This window comes from Pyxicephalus adspersus, chromosome 1 (genome assembly GCF_032062135.1).
Source record: "Pyxicephalus adspersus chromosome 1, UCB_Pads_2.0, whole genome shotgun sequence".
Taxonomy (NCBI): domain Eukaryota; kingdom Metazoa; phylum Chordata; class Amphibia; order Anura; family Pyxicephalidae; genus Pyxicephalus; species Pyxicephalus adspersus.
The window spans coordinates 82,226,599-82,252,039 of NC_092858.1; the positions used below are offsets into that span (position 1 = coordinate 82,226,599).

The following is a 25,441-nucleotide window of genomic DNA, read 5'->3' on the forward strand; positions in this document are numbered from 1 at the left end:
CGTTGTAAAACAAAATAAATAGTCCCAAGATAAGAGTCGAAGGCTTTTTGGATATCTAAAGCTAACAACATGCTGGGAATTTTTTCACGGTGTGTGTACTCAATGAGGCTAATGCATTTTTATGTACTATCAGATGCTTGTCTAAAGGGGACAAAACCCACTTGATCTTTATGGATCATGATAGCTAAAAATTTGTTGAGTCTATTCGCCAATATTTTCATCAAAATTTTTATATCAATATTTAGTAAAGAGATCGGTCTATAGTTTTTCAGGTCCAAAGAGTCTTTACCAGGTTTTGGAATCATGACATGTGTGCTAAAAGGGAAGACAGAGGATAGTCTGAATGGGACCTCAAATATTTAAACATATGGACATATAAATTTCAGAAATTTTTTTGTAATACAATGCTGAAAACCCATCAGACCTGGGTGCTTTGGTTTTAATTCCCAAAAAGAATTCAAGTTTAAGCTTCACTTCCTCTCCCAGACTAACAGCAGGAAGTAGAAATGTCTCCAATGCAAAGGTAGAAAATTGTCATCACAGGTAATGTTCTCATGGGAGCAGTTCCCTCACCTCTCATGGTCCTCATTTCGGATCCCTTTCTGGCACAGTGACATTGGTCACCAGGGCGAATAACGAAGGTAAATCTCCCCAACAGGGAGGCAGATTTCAATAGAACTGGACAGAGATGGTTACATACACCTCTATGCTGTCATTTCCAGGATGGTGGCCTCTAGAACTGTGTCATGAGTTTAGTATTAGCTCAGACCTCCAGTGCACTCCCTGCCTCCAGTCCCTCCTTTGTAATGTACAGAATACAGGGCTGCACATTGGCGCCCCAAGGGTTCCCATTACAGCAGGTACATCCAGTCATACAAATATGGGGTACAAAGAGTTCACAAACCCGAAACATGCAGCCTACAGAGAGCTCTTCTCTGGTGTGCTCACATCTGTATGCAGGAAGGGAGTGCAGCTATTGCTCTGGTATAACTTTGCTTTGTAGTCACACACAATAATGTATACCTAGATAACACCTTTTATGTAAGGTAAAAATACTGTTTTTTCAACAGTGCAGCACCGCCCCCTAATTCTTGATCACCTACGTGATAGAGAATGAATGGGAGCGCAAAGCTCCCCAGGATACCTACGTCAGGCATCCCGGGAGGCTCCTGGCTGCTCCTTCCGTGCCTGCATCGGGTGATGTAGGAAGAAGGACCTGGAAGAAAAGGCGAAGATGCCAGCTCCCGGTGCGCTGGCTCCGAGACGGATAACGGGACGACGTGGGACCCGATAGAAGACACATCAGCACCCATTGACTGCTCTGCTGGGTTGAAGGTAAGTGGATTTTGTTTTGGGCACTTTCGAGTTAACTTCCTCTTTAACATGAACTTACCTCAACAGGTTATTGTATAAAATATTGTGGAATAAAGTAACCCTGGTGCTAAAATCTCACTGTCAGTAAAGTGAGTACTTACCTCCCCTGCTCATGGACCTGACACTTCCATGTGTGTTCATCTACCACCCCGTTGGTGGTAGGTGGAAGCACTGAGGGGGACAGGTAAATCTGCAGTCCCGAGATGGTTTCTTCACCTCCATGGCACGTACAGGTAAGTACTTACTATGCTGGCAGGCATTGTAACGGATTTACCTCCTCTGCAGGCTTTCAGGTTATATTTCCTTTAATGATATAAAACCTTGTGTGTGTGTTTTGCATAAAACAATGCTACATCTTCTTAAAGCTGTATTTCAGGAATAAAACTGCCCCCTTACTGCGAGGGGTAAAAGGTTGTTTAAGTCTACCCTTATTTAATGCACAGCGCTGCGTAATATGTTGGCGCTATATAAATCCTGTTTAGTGACAATAATAGGGGGACTGGCAAATGACTTAAACTTACCTTTTCCCCTGACCACCCCCTGCATTGTCACATAAAGCGATTGGCCCTGCATTGTATGGGGTGATGTTAGCGCCAGTGATGGCTGTACCCATTATAGAGGGGGAACCTGTGTGAATGGGGTATAACACATGACATAAAGAAGCAATATACCCCAATGAGGACCTGTCATACCTCTAATGGCAAAGGCATCAGGTAACTGACAGTACAGCTGAAGAAGAAAATCAATCTGTACCACGTGACGAATGGGAGGACACGCCCACTCCCTGTGACGTCACAGCACGTTTGAAGCAGAGCCCCTCTGGGGTGTGAGAGACAGATGACAGGAGAGGAGACATGAATGGGCTTTGTGGCTGCAGACACACAGCCTTCCTCTTCCTGCACTCATAACTGTGACCGGAGCACAGCCCCTCCCCCTGCTGTGACTGGTGAGGCCCCTGGGCACGCTCAGAGGGATGGTGGTAGTCTCGGGGCAGTTACAAGACACAGGGACCCCGGATGATGCCATGTCGAGCTCTGATGCTGATGATGAGCTGATCGAGCCATCTACACCGACCCCGAGCAGCGCCGTTTTCTCCTTACAGGGCAAGCTGCACCCGCTGCAGGTAGGTACTGTGCCCAGACCATGACAGCCTGCACCGCCCTGCCAACCATGCCAGGAGCAAGGACAGCGCAATTCTCCATTACATACCTCTTAGGGCACGCCTCCTACGACTAGCCATTGGCTGTGGCCGAGATATGCGTGTGGTGATTGGTGGGAATGGCTGTCCATCAACCTGTGTGGTAGCGCTGTGTGCTGGAGGGCGATGTATACACGGAGGGGGGACCTGTAGCTGCACTGCCTATAATACATCCCGGGGTTTTCTATGGGAGGGAAATGTCACCATACATATATACAGGTTCAGTACAGCATACAATGTATAATAATACCATTTATTTACATTTCTGTCACAGTACCCCAGTATGAAGGTGTGCTGCCAGTGTATATGGGAACCTATACCTATATAATGATAAATAATGTCATTAGGTCAGAATACAATACAAGTATATTACATGGTATGGAGTGCAGCAAGGTGCCCTCTAAACGCGCTGTGTTGAAGTAATAGGGCAATGCATGGCATGACAGTGGGCGGGGCTGGGTGTGGCCAGGTGCAGCAGTGACGTATAGCCACGCCCCCGCATTGTTAGTCACGCCCCTGCAGCCATTTAGTTCAGTGTAATGTACACAGGCACCGCCTACAGGAGGAGGGGCTACAAAGCTGAATTCAGGGGCAGGGCAGCATTGTAGTCACACCATCATGTGAAGATGCATATCCCCAATGGGTGGCCATAGATCTAGTTTAACTTCTCTTACAGTTGCTGTCAGTGTGGTTTTACAATATTGCAAGCATGCAGAATAGTAAATATATAAAGTGGTGAGAGGTGAACAAAAATATTGGTTAGGAGGGATATTCTTTAGGTCATGGGTCATTAGGCCATAAATGTTCATCCTTTTCTCTGACATTCATTAGAACATTTCTAACATGGGGGAACCCTTTCTATAGTTAGTGTATCCAGCTCACAGTACAATAGTGTGGTGGTCAGTGGGATGAATGCCTTTTACATTGCTGGCCAGTGGGAAGAATGTCACTCTTACAAATAGCCAAAAAGATCACTGGTATTAGTTAACCGCCTTGGTGGTATTCCCGAGTGTTGATCCGTGTGATTTTTACATACCAAAAGCGCTCCCCTCGACCCAGCGGCGTCTTCAGCGATCCCCGGCCGGCTTCTGCATCACATTCCTGGTGTGATCGATGTGATGCCTGAACACCGGAATGCCGGGGAAGCGTGGCCTGGCGGGAAATTTCAAAGCAGATTACATTGTAATCTGCTTTTAAAACAATGATAACAGTAAAAAAGTTATTAATTATTAATAGTTTTAATAAAGTTTATTTTATTTATTTATAAATTTATTTATAATTATTTATTGTATTATAATTTATGATTTGTGTTTCAAACTTTAATATACCCATGAGTTATTCCTAGGAATTACAGACCTAAAATATTAAACAACAAATTTCCACACAAAACAATGTAATGCTTTTGACATAAAAATACGGTCATAATTAGACTGCCAGGGTGGTTGAACTGTCAGGGGGTAACCTTGCAACCCCTGGCTGAGAAATGCTGCACTAGACTGATGTTGAGTTTTGTATGTCCAAGCTGTTTATTTGGCATCAGATAGCAGAGATGCCCTTGCAAGATCAGAGAGGCTTGAAGGTGAACACTGTTATTGCTCATATTGATATTGGCAGGGATGAAGACAGAGGAGCTGCCGGAGAGGACTGGAAACCTATAGATAGAGGAGGGGTAATATGGTCTTATTGCATTGATCAAAACATTGCACAGACAGCAAAACATGAAAGAAATTATTAAAGGTCCCTAGTACAGCGCCATGTAATATGTTGGTGCTATATAAATACTGTTTATTATTAATAATAATAATAATAATGATAAAAAAAGATCTGTTATCTGTGTTTCTTCAAAACGCACCCCTGTTGTTACGCATTGCATTTGCCTCTTAATTTGAACAGGCGGGCCAATGCAACATATTGTATATAAGTAAAGCCATTGGGAAAAAAATAACCCAGCGCACCAATGTGTCCTGTTTTTTTCCTAACCTTAGTATGAATACTAAGTATTTTAAAATGTAAAAGGGGTACGCTTAAAAATACTTAGTATTTTAAATTTCCCACCTCCCAGCCACACACTGCGGGCATCTGCTTCCTCTTGCCCCGCGTCCCCAACACTCAAACTCCGGGGATGCAGATGCTGGCCGGGCATTGGCAGGTTACACAGATGCCCGTCCGGCATTGCCAGGGGCTGTAGGATGCCGCTGGAATGTGGGAACCAGGTAGGACTTCGCTCCTTGGCAATTCGACTCCGAGTGTGGCTCAGGATTACCGCTTTTGGTATGGAAAATTCACCCCGAACCACACTTGGGAATACCGCAAGGGAGGTTAATGCATACATTTCTGCAACATACTAGTGGGAAGGAGTGTTTAGGGCAGGTTTGAACTCAGGACAGAGACAAGCATTCCTTTGCCAGCCACTCAGCTACCACACTGCCGCACCGGTTTTTGAAGAACCAGCATTTACAGATTTGGCAGCAAGTTGTAGTGAGCAGTACAGAACCACTCCCTGCTACCCCGATTCATTCTTTTTGGTCCACCACAGATAGATGCTACATGTAGCTCTTCCCCTGAGGCAGTGGTTCAGTGGATGGAGGAAGCAGTAACTGCCCCAAACCTCACCACCAGTCTGAGCATGGCCTTACTATTCTCTACACCTTGGCTCTGTGTAGCATATTAGTGATTGGGATCACAATACTGAAAGTAATTTCACTTATTTTAATTTTACTTTGTACATTCTTATGTTGAATAAGCTGGTTAATCAAAAACATGCAGGTTTGCATTGTTATCAGGAACATCTAGAAATGATAACTGTTCTAATCACCCTGACAAATCTTTTGGTTAGAATATAAACAATTTATCTTGTTCATTAATATTACTGATTATAAGTCAGCATGGCTTCTCCCCCAACCATCACATTGCATAGAACTGCTGCATCTGTATGGATCCTATTATTTTACTTGTGTCTGTGGTCATTCAACGGTCACTGTTTTCCCGCCAGTGCTATCAGATGCATATGGTCAGGATGTCCTGTAAGCTCAGCCTGCAGAATTCATTCCAGTGAAAACATTCAGAAACAATAATTCTGACTTCACAGGGGCAGAGGTTACTGGGCTTCCAGTATGGATCAGAAGCAGCTTTATACGTGGCTTGCTGTATCACTAGGCATTTTTGTAAATGATCCATATAATATATATATATATATATATATATATATATATATATATATATAGTGTTGAAGTTTCAGAAAAACTTCAACCTTTCCACACATAGACCATAGAAATGTATCACTTGTAATTTCTCAGTCATATATGACATTGACTGCATTTGTTTCAACTGAAGCATACACGTTATTATTTTTTTTGGCTTCCACCAATGGTATTTCCAGTATTATACAACCCTTCTGTGTTTTTTTCCTTGTTTCCTGTGTTCCATGCCCAGTAAGAATCCTCAGGTTTGAACACTTATAAAATTGTCATCATGCACTGTGGCTCCATTCACCCATCTGCTTTGTGACTGCTGTTCCCTGTGGTGACATAGGGGCCGGAGGAAGGAACTATGGAGTGTAGTGGGATTTACATGAAGCAAACATGGACCTATGTAATTGTCACCAGATTTCTAACAGGCACTCTTCAACTTACCGCCACAGGAACACCAAGTGTTCTACACTGTCCTCTTCTCACTGATACAAACTTGCATAAACTGTACCCGTGTACAGTGATTCCATATGCACTTTCACTACCGCATCTCACCTCCTCTCCTGCATGCCCCATCTAAGTCGCCACTGCGCCAACATACATTTGCAGCCACTCCACCAATGCTCCATTTTGTATTCATTTGGTTAATGAACTGGCACATTGTTGTTAGTGCTCATTATAATATATAAAGGTTTATAGTAATGAAATTCTAGTTAATTATAGTATTATTCTTATTAAAACTGTGAGTTCTCAATACATTTATCATACTATATTTTGTGGAGTCACACATTTTTAATTTACTATTGTTGTTATACAGTGTACAATAATTTTGTATTGTGCAGACTTTAGTGAATGCTCCCTTTGTGCCTTGAATTCCTTCACTCAGCATGTTGCTGAAAATCCCTCTGTTTTTATTAAATTCACGTCCAAACTATGTGCAATAATCAGATGCCACAAAACTGTTCCTCTTGTTGGAGCCTAAATAAAAATTCCAGCACATCATGCAAACATAAATCTAAAACAGTAGGCAGGGAGTTAAAATATGACTCAACAGACCATACTACTTTTCCATTGCTCAGAGGTCTACATTTTTTATTCCTTGTAGCAAACAATGCATCTTCTGTGCTGGCCTCGGATACAGACATTTCCATAAGGTTGTCTTGCCATAAACGTCAGTAAAATTTAAAATACATAGTTTGTGACTCTACAAAGCTGATGATTTCATTCTGTAGTCATTTTGGAGGTGTTCTAGAATTTAGCAACTATTCTGTTTGTTTACAAACAGCCACTGTTCCTCTTTGCTAACGTGGTTGATCCATGTTTTCTATTTGCTATAAAAAATTTTCGCAGCACTCATTTTTTTTACAATGAATTTTTCCTTGTTTGGTCACTTTAATTTGTTAGTTTCATGTTGTTTCAAAACCTTATGCATCAAAGTGCAAATTTATTTATACCTCCAACTAGCAAAAACACATTGTTATTCACTTTGCAGCTCTGTATGTAAATAATAGTGTACATAGGTCTTTGTTGGTCAGAAGCCATACTTCCCAAGCATGTGAAAGCAGCCTGAAGTAACCAAGAGGAAGTCATAGGTTTTTTTTTTAGGTCAAGAGGAGGCCAAAGGCAGCCCAGAAATAGGAAAGAAGCATCTCATAAATGCAAGCTAAGTGTACCCGTCTACAAATCCTAAATGGTATTTAGTTACCTAAAACCTTTTTCATATGGTGCTCTTGGATTTATATATTTAGAGGTCCTATATATTGTTCATTAATACGACAGCATTTTATTGACTAGACAGTTAATCTTCACGAACATGCTTTATTATGCTTTTCAGTTCAGTTCCAATTGATGGTGGAAGACGTACGTTATTGTTTATGCTTCCGCAGCTTCCTGAAGTGATTCCTCTTAATGTAGGAGGCATGTGCTTCACCACCAGACTGTCAACACTTCAGAGGTATGAGGACACCATGCTGGCAGCCATGTTTAGTGGACGACATCACATTCCGACAGATTCCGAAGGTCGATACTTCATTGATAGGGATGGAACTTATTTTGGGTAAGTGGACAGCTGCATTAAATTCCTTACCTCATTCATCAGAAATTACTCATTAATACTGCAGTTTCTGCCATGCAAACCTAGAATGGTGTAGTTCACATAAAGACAGCAGGTACAATAGATAAATACATGTCAGGAGATACACTGCCTAGCCAAAAAAGAAGTCCCACTATTTTACAAAATATTGTGTTGGACCTCCTTTAGTTTTGATTACAGCACACAGTGGTATAGTTGGCATTGGTATAGTTTCGATAAGCTTGCATTAATTTTTTTGCTAAGATTATGTATTGATGATGGGAGAGCTACAACTCTGTATGAAGTCTTCTCCAGCACATCCCAAAGATTCTATGGAGTTAAGGTCTGGACTCTGTGTTGGCCAGTCCATGTGTGAATATGAAGTCCCAATGAACCACTTTCTTACAATTTGAGCCTGACAAATCCTGCTCTTGTCATCTTGCAATATGCTTGTGGCACCAGAAAAAGAACCTATCATGGCTGAACCAGGATGATCCAACAAGCTTGGAATGGATCAGGTCCAGGAGTGTAATTTATTCCAGGTTTGCTGGATCACCCATGTTTTGCCATGATAGTCTATCTTCTCCAGACTTGAAGAACATTATTAACTTAGATGCATTATTTGCTAAACCTGACCAACTGAAACAACCACAGATCATAACACTGCCCTCAAAGGTTTGGGGACTTTTTTGGTAGGCAGTGTAGTTTACATGTTTATTTGCACTAGTAATACAATTTGGATCTGTATTTTAATAAGATAAAATAACTTTCATACTCATTCATTTTGAGGGTTTTACTTCATGGCATTTAAAACAGAATTTCAGCCACAATTAACAATGAAAAATAAAATCCCAAGGATACAATAATGAAACCAGCTTTTGCTGCAATGTTAACCTTCAGTTTAGAGATTCTCCTTGCAGTACTGATTAAAATCAATAGGTGTCCTAATAGCAACATCATTTAACCTGATACAGGGGGAAATTCAGCTACTTACCCAACTTCCTTTTAAAAATGTGATGTATTATGTATTACTGAATATAGAGCTGCATTCATTCTTGTTTCTTTTATACGTCTAGAGTTTAGCATTAAATAATTCATATTGTGAAAGATAAAACTTACTGATCATATTTAGCCTTGGGGCCTCGGTGCTCAAAAAAATGTAGACATGCTTGTCTATCCATATCTTTTTAATGATGTGTTAATGAGCTTAGAGGCTAAAAGATCCCATGGAAACTTTTGAAAAACATGTATAATGATTACATAAAAACAGATGTGCCTATTGAACAGCTAGAACTTCCTTCCTGCCAACTTGATAACAAAGTAGATTTCTATCAGACAGGGTCCAAACATACGCTGGGAGATAATGAGATATTAGTCTTTGCTTTGTTTATAACTGCAGTTCACCAGTTTCACAGTACAGTGGACAGGGACCATTTGAATTTTTAGTCCACCATTGATAAAGAATTATCTATAATCACTTTGACTTTGAAATTGTTATCTTTGATGTCCTAAGATATATTAAAGCAGAGCAGTTATTTTTATAATTTTGGTTAATATAATGTTATGTGTCGAAGCATATCAATAGAAAGCCTGATGGATGTAATGGGCCTGAAAAGTGCTTGTTATCATACACAGATTTTATTTCCACTGTATTGAAAAAATGTGTGCGTGCGAGTAAGTGCTGTTTGTTCTCCTTTCTGTGGAGATAGGAAACTGTGAATCTCGTTGCAAATATGCCTAATTAGGGAGAACTTTTGATGAACCTGTCTCTTAATGAGACAACTGCTTAAAGCTGAACTCTATCTCCTCTTTCCCTGGCCCTCTCTTTTTTAAAAGCCTCCCCATTCCCTGCGTTTTTAGATGCTTTATCTGGTCCAGCTGTTGGTGGCCTTTTTTGTCTGGTGGTGATGGTTCCTTCTTCTAGAATATTCTCGCAAAACCCTACTGTTAATTCTTAAAAAACAGGTCTACCAAAAGGTAAAATACCACTACACGGGTGTCTTTTATCCCAGGTGCCAAGACAGGATTTGTTTTAGCTTATTTCTTTAAACTATCTAGCTTGGTGTAGTTAAGTCTCCTGGTAACTGTAATTGTTACATTTGTTACACTGGTACAGAAGTAAGGCCTGCCTGGACTTGTGAACATTTCTTTAGCGCTTCCTATTCCTTGGGGTCTATAGAGCTGGCTGTTCAAAATCAGCTGAGACTGTGGGTATTATCAACACAGCTTTTCTTGTAACTATTATGATTTCGCTTTCTCAAACTAAAAGGAATATTTGGTTGTTTTGTCTTCTGAATTGATACAAAGTTGCTCAGTAGTGCAAAAATTGAAGCAAACAATCTGGTCTTTGGTCAGTTTTACAATGCGATAGTTTCTTATCCTGTATGTTGCTATAAAAGATGCAATGTAAAGCATTACAATGTGCTACACTTATCCAGGTAATTACACTCTCCTATTTCCAGCTCACAAAATTGTATTTGTAATCCTCTTTAACATAATTATGCTCTCCAAGGGAACTGAATGAAATGGAAAGTAAAGGAAGAAAAGTCTTGAAATTGTTTACTTCCAATGCTTCCAGGACACAGAGGATGATAATTTGCAGCACTTAAGTAAGCAATACAGCATTAGTCATTCAAAAAGGACAAGAATACATCAGAAACACTTAACACAGCAGGGTTCTATAGGAATAAACCTGTTACACATAAAAAAGCACAGCTTTACCCTGTAAAATGTGCATTTTATTTAACTTTTCTTAACATCTCTTTGTTCTTTAGTATGACAGAATGTTTGTGTTATTAGTGACATCCTAAACTTCTTACGGTGTGGAGAACTTCCTCCTCGAGAACGAGTGAAAATGGTGTACAAGGAGGCCCAGTACTATTCAGTTGGGCCCCTTCTTGACCTCTTGGACAAAATGCAACCACTTACTGGGGAAAAAGTCAGACAAGCATTTCTTGACTTGATGCCTTACTACAAAGGTGAGTACATGTTATTCTAACAATGTAGTAAACCGAGCTTTTAGTTAGAAATAATTAGAATACTTATATCTTGGTAAGTTCTGATGAAGTCATTTCTGGCTGGGATTTTAGCTGACCTTGGATTGGAACTCAGAATTTGAGAAATCTGAACTCAATGCCAAGCTTGGGTATTCCATGGAGCAGTTATTAGGGACAAATAGGAGTTAAAAAAAGGGGCAGACTGTGCTTCCTAAGGTGCTAATTTCTGCCGCTGTTAATCAGAGAGAGCATAGAGCTAGGAGACAGATAGGATTAGAAAAAAAAAATTGACAATAGGCAATTTATACCATGACACAATATCCACAGTATGAAACATGATGGCAGCGTCATGTCTCAGGAAAGCATATCAACAAAAGGTGCTGGAAGGCTTGTGAGGGTTGACTGTTGGAATAATGCAAAAGAATACAGGGAAATCCTGGAGGAAAATCGAATGCATAAAGCCCACATTATAAAACAATGCTAATCTGTTAAATTGCATTTCAACCCAATATAAAATTTGTGCAGTTTACTCAATATTCTCATTCACCCTCATACATTCAATCCTAAAGAAGCTAAATCAGTATTGCAAAAAGCAATGGGGAAAAGAGCAGTGTTCAGATTTGCAAAGCTGAAATAGAAAAAATCACCACAAGATCAAGGTTGTAATTGCTTTCAACCTAATAGGGTGTAAACATTGATTACATTGTTTGTTTTTTCTTTAATATAAATAGAAAGGATTTTCACTTTTACAATAAAGATCTATTTTTGTTGTTGCATTTACAAGTGTATTACTATAGGTACTTATTTTCAGGCTTAGGCATACTGAGGGTTGAATATTTTAGTGCCATTTATGAATCAGAATATCTTTAGGCAAAACTAATCATTCACAAATTATTTTTTTTGTAGATCATTTGGAGCGCATTATTGAAATCGGAAAGCTTCGAGCTATCCAAAGAAAGGCACGATTTGCTAAGCTGAAGGTCTGCGTCTTCAAAGAAGAGATGCCCATTACCCCTTATGAGTGCCCTCAATTCAATGCACTACGATTTGAGAGGAGTGAGACTGAATCTAAGCACTTTGAGCACCACTGTGAGGTAGACGTGTCTTTTGGTCCCTGGGAAGCAGTGGCTGATGTATATGATCTATTGCACTGTATAGTTGGCGACCTCTCTGAGAGGGGCATTGCTGTGGAACACCATTGTATAGGAGTTTGTGACAAGCACCTTGTTAATCACTATTATTGTAAACGCCCAATCTATGAATTTAAGATCACTTGGTGGTGAGATGCTGCAATTAGGTCATTCTTTTTTTAACTGCACCTAGGACCAAATAATCAATGAAATGTAAGTGTAACTCGCAGACTGTTAAGAATGTCAACAATTATTAATGAATCAGTACATTAAGCAATGTACTAAATATTTCGTACAGTACTAGAGCTGAAGTGATGCCTTCTCCTGAGTTACCAGGCATTATAAAATTGTTTGCACTAATATCACAAATGTTGATGGTTTAGTATAAAAGAAAAATAATCTTTAATTTCATATATTAGAGAGTAATCTGTAAGAATCATTTAGTGCTGTGATTCATTGTCCAGCTGTTTTAAGCTGGTTCTTTATTTTTTGGTATGTAACATAATGTATTTAATTATGGTATAGCATATAATAACATAAAGTACATAGAAGTCATGTAGGATCTATAGAGACATTTTCCAACTAGAGAAAATGGTCTTACACACTCTCAATTTAGTGCAGTTACTAGTCAATGCCAGGCATTCCCATATGGCTAACAAAGCTAGCTATTTATTAGTTCATACAATCCACAACTGAGCATATATATATATAAAAAACAAAGACTAACATCTCAAAGAGCTGCTGTCATCAGAGTGAAGTGTGTTTTTACCAGTTCAAGGTGTAGATGTGCATATTTAACCTCAGTGTTTTAAAAAAATGTTGGCATATTTTCATTCAGGGCCGCATGCTCAGTGCTAAAAGCATAAAAACCTACTGATGGGGACCACCTTTATAGACACCTAAAGACATCATTAGAGTCATGCACCTGACTCTGCCAATGGATGTATTCCCCAGAAATATGCAGGCATATTGGGGGTTTAGTCAGCCACACTTAGAGGAACCACAGCAACCTCTGGGGGAACCCTGGCCTGGTTGAGAATGGCTGCATCAAGGCCCAGTACACCTGACATGATCTGCTGCCAATTTAGTTTGACTAACTGATAGATATGTAGATCAGTCCCAAAACACTGCATACACATGTGAGAGATTCTGTCCTGATTTTTGTTTCCTAAGAATTGATTGGGAATGATCTTGTAAATCCTAATGGAATTTCAATCACCACAAGTGACTGGAACCCAAAATTTTATGATTGGTGGGCTGCTGAATTTTTTTTAGATTCACCTTAAGTCAAAATTTTTTTATTAGGCCAAAAAGCAGCTCAGAAGGGAAAATCTGCTCATGTGTAATGCAGGGCTTTTACTTTTAAAACTTTAAAACAGAGTACAGGGTTATAGAAAAATATGATGTCAGCCTACAGTTCCATTGCATGTAAAGTTTTAAATATTTCTTCTTCTATACACCAATATTTAAGCTGCGTACACACTTCCAATTTTTGTCGTTGGAAAGGATCTTTCACGATCCTTTCCAACGACAAGGGAGTGCACGATGCATGAACGGTGCTGTACATACAGCACCATTCATGCTCTATGGAGAGGGGAGGGGGAGAGCGATGGAGCGGCACCCTGCTGCGCGCTCTCCCCTTCCCTTTAATTAGGATTGGCTGTCGTCCATCGTCCGTGGATCCGGCAGGTCGGTTGTCCGGACGATGGACGACACCGACTGTACACACGGCAGATTTTCGCCCGATAATTGGCCGATGCCGATTAACGGGCGATAAAAATCTGACGTGTGTACGTAGCTTTACTTGTAATGGATTAGGCAGATGAATATTGTTATCTTTTGATGCTTAGTTAACCTGCAGCTTTTTTTATCTTTGTTTTCCAATCTATATATTTTACCAACTCCATTCTTCTTCTCCCAGCATTCACTGTAGTACCTTCATCTGAATCACCATACATAACGATTGATAAAGGATATTTACATATTTAGCTTTATTTCATTGCCTCTATAAACATTTCTACTTGTCTCAAGAATGAACCTCTAAATTAATGGAGCAGAAAAACCTCCATGATTGGAGGAGAGTACCGCCATGTGACCAGTCAAAGTCACACAATCAGCTAATCTCCAATCACATCTTCAGAAAGTTCTGTGTGCAGCGTTTTTGTGTACGCATTGATACCCTAGCGAATATCACTGCACGCTATTTGTTGTAAAGATGTCTTTATAGGGACTGTACATTTTTCCTTTGCATTCATGGTACAACAGCATCCAAAACCTCAGTTTTTTTTAAATGACCATACATCATTATACATCATTCAACAGTGGGAGTTATTTTTGGTCTGCCTACAGCAGTGTTTCTCAACAATGGTACCCTCCTCCAGAGGCTGCTAGGGGTTCCTAGAAGAAGCATTCTCACCACTGACCATCACACTGATGTACTGTGGCAAAAGTAAAGTTTAGTAAGCTGTCAATATAGTAATTATAGCAGTAGTAAGTCATTCAAGTCTTAACAATTATTTCAGGGGTTCCCCTATGTTAAATAAAGTTGAGAAAGGTACGCATCATTTGCAACTAATTTACCTTTCTTTGTTGGTCAGTACAGTAAGAGATCTGCTTAGTAAGTACAGGTTACTATTCTTTGCACATTATTATTCAATTTAAGATTGCCTAAATGAATGAAGAACCAGAAGCAGTGGTCATTTTTTGTGGCAGCACAAATATTTATCTAGATACAATGGAAAAAAATAAGTGCAGTGAACTGTTTTGCTCTCAGAAATAGATTATGGTCTTAGTAGTAAACCATGAAATCATTTACTGTATTCTATTTTATCATGTTGTATGTGAATACACATAGAGAGACAGATGTCTGTACATACAAAAATTTTACACACTGCTTATCTCATATAATTTAGATAACAAAATTAAAGGACAAATGTTAAAGATCTACACTGGAACAGACATGCACATTATTTTGGTACTTGTACTCTATATTTTTACTGACTTTTTTTGTGAAAATTTGCTGTATTGGAAACTATCCCCAGGTGGTTTTAATGCATGATGAGTTTGTTGAAATGTGAAATAGAGTGCTATTTTCATGACACACTAAGATTACAGAACTTTTGAAGTGTCAGCACTGCACAAGGCGTGCCTTAGAAACTAGAGCCATTTTTTCAAGGGCACTCCACGTTTATGTGATCAGGCTAACTGGATACTGCCTACAAAGATGCATGCTGGGAGAGTCACATCAGCTGTGGTTGGAGGTAATCCTATCAGTTACTGCTTCCCTATAGTTCTCCAATTATTTTTTTTTTTTATGAACCAAGTGAAGTCTTTACAAACATTGCTTGCCTAGATTAGTTCAATGAATGCAGTTTATGTATGAGACAGAATATACTTTAAAATATATTAATACTGAAACAAACAAGAAGGTCTTAGATCAAACCAACAAAAGTGTCAGTACCGGGTGGACCAACCCTTAATACTTTTAACCATTAGCTACATATGGATTTTAAGGACATTTCAAGCAGCCTTTTAGAAACAACCTAATGGATTAGAGAAAACTACCACTATCAGCACTTTCTGTTGAAATCATGAAGTGATCCAGACTCTTAATGGCAATTCAGACTTAACGTATGCAAACACAATGTGTATTGTTCCCTAGTACTAGTCTGTTTCAGAGTTTCCTGTGATAAGGTGACAGTGCCATTCCACAAATCTTAAGCTAGGTATACACGTGGAATAATTGTTGTTAGAAAACGAACGAATAAACGACAGATCAACGATTATGCGCGATTATTTTGAACGATCGTATTGTGCACAATTCTGTACATGCTGTAATGATACGATTGTTCAAATATAATCCATTAATAATGAACACACGCTAGATACGATCGTTTGAATGATGGAGGAAGTGACATGTAAAGGAGAAAATGTACTGCAGAACCATCCACGATCACTGAACGACTACACACAATAGATTGCAAACAATCGTCGCCCAATCAGATCCGCTGGGACGGTCGTTTGTTTCCAGCAACACTCCTCGTTCATGGGCGTTGTTGTGCACTTTTTTTGTTAATGATTATCGGACAAACGGTCATTAGTTGTTCGTTTCCAACGATAATTTTTGCATGTGTGTACGCAGCTTCACACTTACAGTGCCTGCAAGGATTATAATTCAATATACCAATACAACCACCAGCTGCCACTCACAGCACCTACTGGCCTGATTTCTATAAAGCACAATTTGTCATGTAATGTTTTAGTCTGTGCAAATGCTTCACACTGTGAGGATGCATATATATGCACTGAATAGTTATAGTTGTCACTTACATAAAGTAGTATGTGTTAGAAAAGTTTTTTTTTGTGAACCAATTGTTCTCGACCATCACTAGTAAAAGCAGAAGGGAAGGCAAACCTTGTATTAGACTAAAAGAGGAACACCTATCTAGTCGTCTGCTTTATCCCTGGTGATCAGGAGTAACTGCTGCAAGATGGACACAGTCTGCTACCAACTGCTGGATAGGTTCCTGTGTCATCAGCAAAACACAACTGCAGTTTACTTTTTTAGGTTGTCTACAGGGCCTATATAAAAGGATAAGAATTCAAAGTACATTTGTGCCTACAGTGGACCCATACTCCAAAAGTAAAGAATCCCTATCCCATAAGGATCATCAACAACATTTCATTCTCTATAAAAAAAAAATACATTCAACAGCCACTTCATTTGGGAGGCCTTCTAGTACCAGTTAAACCCCCTTTTGCCTTTTGACCTACAATAATTATTTCTGATATACATTAAACAATGCGCTTAAAAACATTCCTCAGGGATTTTGGTCCATATTGACACTAGAATCATGCAGTTGCTGCAGATTTGTTCGTATTCCTAATGCAAAACATCCATTTCACTACATTCCTAAGATGCTCTACTGGATTTAAATATGGTGACTGTGGACCAGGTTATGTATGAACCAGTAAGGGACCAGCTGGCAGTGTCTACATGTATAAATTAATTGAGCTACTATAACACCAACCTCTGCCTGAAGACAAGCTATTTTGATTACCCATTGCACAGGTTATTGGGAACCAAAAAATTTTATATGGAGGGAAAAAAAATCTTACTTTTAATTCCGCAGATCCCTTGAAGCCGCCAGAGTTGTTCTCAATTGAGTTCTGCATCATCCTGGAATCCTTCGTCCTGGTGCGGAGGAAGCGCTGGGCAACACCATCTTAGTCGGTCTTCTTCCTTCTTCTTCCTTCCACCCGATCACGCACTGCACAGGAGCAAGGTTCAGTGACGTCTTTACGTCTGCTGTAAAGGGAAAAAAAAAGTGCTGATCTCACTGCAAATGCACAGAAGGAGCAGCCACGAGCCTCCTGGGATGCGTGATGCAGGTATCTCAGAAGGTTCTGTGCACCCATTCTGTCTTGATTACCGTGTGTAAAGAAAAAAAAGGCAATTTTTACTTAAAAAGGGTTGTCTATACCTTTATGTTAATGAAATATTTTTGGTAATAGGTCCACTTTAATCTGTCTCAGATTTGCTGGAAGGAATAAGTAGATATAGGTCCCTTTTATTATTAGCCAGTATTTATATAGCGCTGACATATTATGCAGCACTTTACAAAGTCCATGATCTTATTACTAGCTGTCCCTCAAAGGGGCCCACAATCTATTGTCCCTACCTCAGTCAAATGTCATTACCATAGACCAAGGTCAATTTTTGAGGAAAATTTGAATACCCTTACTGCTTGTTGTTTTTTGAATTTCGCTGCCTATAACAAGTGTTTATTTATGAGTTGATATCTGGCCCAACCTCAAACTCCTCAACTTGCCCTCCTGCATATAAACTTAGATTCGTTACCACCTTCCGGAAGAACGCCAGTGATACTTTTACTGACTGCAGCCAAACTTAGTTTAAAGAGAAAATAGAAACTGTTGTCATCTAATTAGAAACTGTTGTCACTTTTCAATTTAAACTGCTCCTTTGTACATATGTTTGCTTGAAAACAAAATACAATTAATACATTTATCAATATTTGGAGAGAGGAGGTGTACAGAGAAAAGAGGACCGGTCCAAGCACTGACCCTTGGGGAACACCAACAGGGAGGAGAGTGGGTGAGGAGGAGTTACCATTGAAGGAAACTACAAAGCTGTATACATCAAAAAGAGAGCACAAAAAAACAGTGCAATGAAAATGTCATTTACAAAATTGAAATGTAACTCTCCTAATATCTAATGTAATAATAAAGTAGTACAACATAACAATATCAACCATATAATGAGAAACCCCATGGATTCAACCTGGAATTTGTTCTTATCTTTTTGGAGGGAACACTACTAAAATTAGGGGGATCTGATGGAGCGGAAGGAAGGGGGGAGGGGGAATGGGCACTTGACCAGAGAAAAATGAGTTAGCTGAACACATAATGCACAAAAAAAGAGATAACCTTGCCTCACTTAGGGATGTAGAGATCCAAATATATAATCAATGGTCTATTTGTGCTGTTGTCAAGTAATCAGGTAATTCACAGAATAAGGTCCAGTAAAACCATTTCCGATTTGTAATCTCCTCAGTGTCTCTAAGAGAAGCAGTCAGGTCCTCCATCAGTTACAGCTCATTACACAAGTAAATCATTGGGCAATACTAGGGTATCTGCACTAGAATATTGTGGCAGGCTCTGGTGTTGGGGCTACATGCAGCATGTAGGGTCACAGTAGTTTATGATCAAAAAATAATCTTTAGAGGGGAGCAGTAATAGTGTTGTTCTGTAGCAGTTTTGTGTTACCCCTCTTCAAGTTATATCTGTCTCCTGAATCATGTCACCATGTCCTTTTGCTTCTCTGACAATATTTGTAGCATGTTTTTTGTCTCTAACCATGTAATGTTGCATATCTACATTCATACAGCTTTCTTTAACATTACATTGAATATATTATGTGGGGCTGTTTGGTAATGTCATTGGGCAGAGTTATGGCCCCCTATCTTGGGCAAGTTGACCAGCACTGATCCAAGCCATATCTAGCTATCTAAAGCCGGCTAGTCTTATAAGATTTTTGATAAGCTTTGGTCATATAAGTTCTGTACTGTTTATTGTTTCTGGAAAGAAAACTATACCTGATCTCCTGCAGTGCAAGCATCTCCTGCTTCTCATGTATTCATTCAGTGAATCTAAGCTTTACTAAGCTCCCTCAATGCTTTTTAATTAGTGTCGCACAAACTCAGATGATCAATCAATATTCATCATGTAAATAGGTCTCACAATAGAAAATGCTCTGCTTCCCTACCAGTGGTCATCATTACACAGACATACAAAAATAATGGTAAGACAATTCAAAGGTGGGGGGTGAATCACCTGCAATGAGCCCCCCCAAGCAATGCTAGTGACTATTCCTTTGTCCTCGGATTTATTGCACCTATTTGGTAACACTTTCCACAGTACAGATCCATTTTGGAGTTAGCATTTTTTTTTTTTATAATTATTAATAAACAGGACTTATTTAGCGCCAACATATTACAGTGCATTACAATAAATAGGATAAAAATTCTTTACAGTAGGCTATTAGTGGGCTCGTAAAGTCACGTAAAAGTGTTATTTTGTGACTTCAGGTACTTAGAACACACTAACAATGGTAACATTATTTAAAATCTTTGCAAATGTGCTGCATTGTTCCATTTTTCCTTTAGCGCCATCCAGTGGCTATAAATAGCAGTACAGTGATAGCATGAGATACAACAATTTAATTTACACACACATAATGTACACTGCACAGAACTGTGTATAGATATAATTACAATTACAAAACTCTCCAGTAATGTAAAAAAGCTAAATCCTAAAAAGAGGTTCAAGTCCTTTCTTTGAATCCTATTCATGCTTCAAGATCTGTCTCAATGGATATTTATTCAATGAGTTTAATATATTCACATTGCAAGAGAACTTTCACTTAGCTTAGTGGACAGAGAATTGCTTAGCTTTGTAAATTGCAAGGACTACAATGATTGCAATAGACATCACACTTAAGGTTAATTTAAAGATTAAGGTTAAGGTTTAAAGGTTAAACTTTTGGGATCATACAGTCATGAGCTACCTTTGCCCAGTGTGAATAAACTGCTTTATCACTTAAAAAAAATTGCAATACTTGATCTTTTTCCAAACACGGTGACAAAATGACTACTCTTTCCACACAGGAGAGTCTTTTCGAAAAAGGTAAAATATGTCAGGAGTTCAGCTTTGTTTTAAAGAATTTTGCTCATGCAAATGATTAGGTTGATTATAGTCCCTACTGACTCATGTTAATCACTAAGCTAAGTGAAATTTCCCTTTTACTAAACAACTTTTTTTGGCAATGTCTCTAAGTTGAGAATAATACCTAAAAAATTACTAAACTCAAAAGCACAAAGAAATAAATTGCAGGTTTCCAGGCCTTTTATGTTGTGGCTGCATTCATTTTTATTTTTCAGGTTATGAACATTTTCAACAAATACAGAAAACACCTGTTTTTCAAATATGCAATTTCCTTGTCATTTTTTGTGAACTTCCAGTAAAAAATAATGTTATCTTCCACTTATAAACTACTTATACCCCTACCAACATGTAACGATGATAAATGAAGAGAGGAGAGCATGTCTGGCAAGTCCAGCCTGTGTTACAATCATGGCTTCTTCTATAGATACAGTGAAGGAGTGAGCATAGCCAGCATGGACAGGAAATGTCTTATTCACAGTATAAACAGGTGGAAATAAAGGTAAACTAATGCGACCCCCCTCATTTAAGGACTGGTAAGCTGCAATATATTTTAGGTTTTGAGTTTATTTACACTTCAAACCAAATATATATAAAATATATCTATTGAACCCTCCGACAGTGTACATAAATTCTTAATAAAAAAAGGCTTCAAGTTCTACTGGCTAGAGTCAGATCAAAAACAATCACATTGGATCAAAATGTCTGAAGAGATGAGTCTCAGGGTGCTTCTAACTATAAATTCACATTACATTGTATAATTTTATAATAATTACATTACATTTTATAATTACAAATTACATTGTACCCTTGTATTCTTGCTGCTGCTATGTGCGCTCTCTACCTGATTTTTTTTACTTCTAAAAAACCCAGAAAAACACACATCTCATTGAGATAGAACCACCTGTTTAATTCAGTTATACGTAGACAAGTAAGCACTGGGCTTTCTTACTTCAATTTAACATACATTACAAATGGGGCGTCATGGACCCCTAATGTTTATTTTTACAGTAAAGATTATATAGTAATCATTAGGAAAGAGACATATATCAGTTTTCTTTATGATTGGGTTTATTTGCAAATCTAAAGCATTTTTTTGCAGATTTATTTACAGGAACATATTATAATGAACAAAATAATCATTAATGTAGCAATCTTATTAAAACTAATAGACAAATATTAAATTATATTCTGTCCAATTACATAGACATGTTGGTGCATGACAGCAAGTGCAAACATTGAATAAATTAAAGTACATCTAAAGTCAAAACAAATGAGAAAAATAGAGAAGGTAAATCTTTCCACATAGGGAAACATATTAGTAAACCTATTTTTTCCCTACTTCATTAATAACTACAAAAAAGCTTTGGCTTTTTTTTTTTTTTTAAATAAGCCTATTTGCTGATTTAGTATAGAATCTGAGAGCAATACCCAGAGTAAGGGTATGTACACAAGTGAGATTATTCTCGCCCCATATGAACAGTCAGGCTTGTTCAGGTTGCAAATCTGACGTGTACAGTGGTTGCCCAACATCACTCATGGTTCTGTCCTGATGAGTTCAACAGAGAACGACTGCTGTACAAGTCAATAGAGAAGAGCACAACGGGGTGCTGCTCACTATTGCTCCCCTTTCCCTCTCCATAGAACAGCACTGTGTGTATAACATTTATTCAATCATCCGTCACTCATTTGTTGCTGGAAAACATTGTGAAAGATCATTTCCAGAGTGGAAAATTGCAAGTGTGTCTACAGCCTAATACATAAGGAATCCCTGCTGAAAGAACATTACCAATTCAAAGCTTTTTGTACCAGTTTACAAACGTGATCATTGCAACATTTTTAGGGTCTGTTTGCCCTGTTTTTTTTGCTTGTTTTTGTTGAAGTCTTCAATAGCCTTGATAACGGCACTCTTTGTAGCATCTGCACAAACTTTTTGCACCTTTTGTTCTGGACTTTTGATGCGCACACTGAAATTTAAACAGAAATATTGCATGGATGCAGTAATTGTCCAAGATCATCATAGTGGTTAAAAGACCATTAACTGTATCTAGTAAAAGCAGAATAAGATGCACCGGATGTAAAATTACATATCTGTTTCTTTGGAACCTTTTGGTTTTTTTTTAGCTTTTGTTATGTACAGCAAATTAGAGAAGTGCTACTTCTGTTTAATGCTATTACCGCATTGGAAAGCAAAATTACATTTCCTCTATTCCAGCTTAGTTTACGTCCAACTTCATTCAAAGGTTTATTTTGGTCTGAACAGGACAAGGATGAGTTGGAGTCACTGTTGTGTTCTCATTTAAACACCACTAAATAAAATGCCTTGAGTTCACCTCTTTTTACTGAAAAAAAAATGTGTATGTCCAGCCAACGCCTTTTAGTAAAGTGAGTAAAGTGAGGAAGGGTTGCAACCTCTGCTGGGTTTAAAGGCCCCATTGCCTATGTGTGTTGTGGTTACTGCCATGCACAGCTCCATGCTCAGTGCCATTCATGCACAACAACTCACATAGTGTTCTGCGTTGTAGAACAGGGCTGTATGTACTTTTCTGTTTGTCAAGCAGTTGACTTACAAGTGTGAATCTTCCTTACTATCTGGGTCTGCATTAGTGAATTTTTTTTTACTTCTTGTCCTGCTGACAACAAATTACTTTTGCAGATTTTCCCTCACTTTCTTTTTGCTAAAACAAAGACACTGGGGTGTGTTGCATGACCATTATTGCAGCAGTAAAAAAATGTAATTTTAAAGCATTTTGTTTTATCATTTCAATATGTGTAAAACAATAAAAAATGTGTTTTTCAGTTTGCTGTGTGCCCCGGAGCTGCCAACCACACGGTTTCACACCGTGGGTGTGAAAGAGGCCTAACACATTCTAAGGCTAACTTTGAAAGTTATTAAACTGTTAGTTTGAGGTTATGTGCATGTGCTTTTGATCTTAGCTTTTATCTCTTTGAATTTTAGAACACCACCCTTGTGTTATGTAGAAGAGGAGCTAAGAAATGTCCTGTAGTCCTAACATATTTCCTGTCATATGGTAACATTAATCCAAGAATTACTGAAGATAAAACAAAAGAAATACTCACATAAATGCTTTGCGACCGCACCTTTCATCCATCTCAGTATAGCTGATGATTTTTCCCCAGTTCAGCTCCATAACATTTGGCTCAAAACATTGTATGTATTGTTTTTTATGCGCTTTAACTAAAAATAAAATTCAAATTTGTGATGTACTTTTTTATGACCTCAGAAACAAAGTACAATATTACAATTCATCCTCTTTTAAACAATATGTCCTTAATTAGTCTTCAATTATTCCCACAATGTACATAAAAACAGAGGTTATGGTTATAGTAGCGTTAATAAAAGACAAAAAATTGTATGTAATGTTCAAACAATCAGCATTCAACTGCAGGTTTTGATTGGTTACAGTTCTTTGTCTTGCAGAACAAGCCTGATGTGATAAAAATTAAATGTATAAAAATAAGAACATATAAAGAATTTCCCTAAGCAACTTCTTTTCCATGACCCTGATTTTTTAAAAAGTAGATCATGTTCTTTTCAAAGGTATTTTCTATAGGTTTGATAAATGTAGTGAAGTTATGCAGAATTTATTATCCAATCATGTTAGGAGAAAGATTCATTTTATTTAAATGATCCTTGCACACTATTTTTTTTAGTAAGTACATTTTCACAACATTTACTAAATTTGCCAGGTCAAAATCAATTTTGAACTCTAGTCCTTTAGGTAATAACCCCATAATAAACATATAGTGGTCCTTTACAGAATGACAATACTAAGTATATATGACAGTATAAGAAGACACTTACATATGGAAATGCTGGAAGCCTCTAATGCTAGTAGCACAAGTGCAGCAAAGCACACCAGTCTCATGATGAATATATCGCTGAGAGTATTGTGTATATCTAGGATTTTTGTCTGGTGTTTTATACTTTTCCTTGAGATGTAGGAAGAGCGTAATGGGGAATTTGTAAAGGTTGTTATAATAATAAATGTCATTTACAGCTGATTGTAGGAGGAAAAACAGTAGGTGTATGTCACAGAATAAATGACCACAAATAGATTCAATTTACAAGTGAAAAACTGTATGATGCAAATATGGAAGTGACCATTTCCTATATACAGCAGGAAGTTTGTGGTGTCAGAACTCATAGGTCAGAAATGATCATATAACCCTACATTGTGCACAGAACAATAGACTACAAATTGGTTATGCTTGCAAGTGAAAAAAAGTGTATGATGTTAATATGGAAGTGACTATTTCCTACACACAACAAGGAGTTTCTGGTGTCTGAACTCAAAGTTCAGAAATGTTTTTTTAACTCTACATTGTGCAATATTGTATCAGAATTTTTAAAGAGCCAAAATTAAACATTTTCATCTTCATAATTTACAATTTTAACTATTCTACAAAGTTAGTTTTATCATTCTTTAAGCTGGATTTCAGGCAGACATACAAGACACAAGTTATTGCAGCCTTGTTATTATTATTAGTGCAAGAATACATTTTTATAAAAGCAAACAGTGTAAGTACCTGAATTCGACTTATTACCAGTCTTTTGTAGGGTTCAGTAGGGTTGGAGTGTGAGAATAAGAAGGAGCACAAGAAGTGTTTGATGCATACTGGCAAGAAGCATACTGAAGTAAAAGCAAAGTAACAAATAGATGTGCTTATTACTGTGCTATGTTTCCTTATTGTCCAGTATCAGCCTGGGGTGGGTCCAGGCCAATCTGGGATTAAAGAAAACAGATTTAATGTTAACTAAGCTATTTTGATATTTAGGGCAGGATTCCTTCTTGAATTTAAACAATTGGCATACATTAACAAGATATTGGTGCCTGGAACCAAGATAAATATCTAATTCATGTGGTATAGACTCCATATATATAAGGATAAACAGTGTGGCACCATGAAACTGAGGTTTTCTCCATGTATTATTTACACCACCATAACATTAAGTTAAGTTTTACGATTTATTTTTTCCAAACTTAGCAAAATATAAAGCAAATATATACATTTTTATTTTAAACAAAAGAAAGTTGTTACTTATAAGGCACATAACACTTACTATACATCATTATATAGGAATAGATACCACCTTTGAAAGCTGCAGAGTTCTCCCACAAAAGTATGATGAAATATCCAATATATGATGAACATACCGAATCCTAAGATGGCATGGACAAATGTCATATTAGGGCTTTTGGTTCTTATTAAAATGAGCT

At 38.0% G+C, this 25,441-nt stretch overlaps 1 protein-coding gene and 1 long non-coding RNA gene across 3 annotated transcripts; one reads left to right on the top strand and one right to left on the bottom strand.

Annotated features, from left to right (window-relative positions):
* The first annotated feature begins 1,766 nt into the window (after positions 1-1,766).
* KCTD7 (potassium channel tetramerization domain containing 7) lies at positions 1,767-15,143 on the top strand. 2 transcript variants are annotated; one of them, XM_072416208.1, is made up of 4 exons: positions 1,767-2,497; positions 7,647-7,816; positions 10,631-10,809; positions 11,734-15,143. In XM_072416208.1, the coding sequence occupies exons 1-4, from the start codon at positions 2,348-2,350 to the stop codon at positions 12,108-12,110; spliced, it is 876 nt and encodes a 291-aa protein (XP_072272309.1). In that variant the 5' UTR covers positions 1,767-2,347; the 3' UTR covers positions 12,111-15,143. The 2 variants fall into 2 exon arrangements, with proteins under 2 accessions (XP_072272309.1, XP_072272318.1); XM_072416217.1 differs by having other exon boundaries at positions 2,358-2,497; positions 7,595-7,816.
* Positions 15,144-21,251: 6,108 nt separating this feature from the next.
* Positions 21,252-24,143, bottom strand: LOC140321932 (uncharacterized). The gene is made up of 3 exons (XR_011919059.1): positions 24,025-24,143; positions 23,280-23,397; positions 21,252-22,165 (listed from the first exon to the last, which is right to left on the bottom strand). It is a non-coding gene; the product is annotated as an uncharacterized lncRNA (long non-coding RNA).
* Positions 24,144-25,441: the final 1,298 nt, after the last annotated feature.

Excerpts from the sequence above, each read along its gene's own strand:
- KCTD7 (XM_072416208.1), top strand. The coding sequence starts at position 2,348 with ATGGTGGTAGTCTCGGGGCAGTTACAAGACACAGGGACCCCGGATGAT. Across the intron at positions 7,817-10,630 it reads AGGGATGGAACTTATTTTGG|TGACATCCTAAACTTCTTAC; the intron begins GTAAGTGGACAG and ends TTGTGTTATTAG. Across the intron at positions 10,810-11,733 it reads CTTGATGCCTTACTACAAAG|ATCATTTGGAGCGCATTATT; the intron begins GTGAGTACATGT and ends TTTTTTTTGTAG.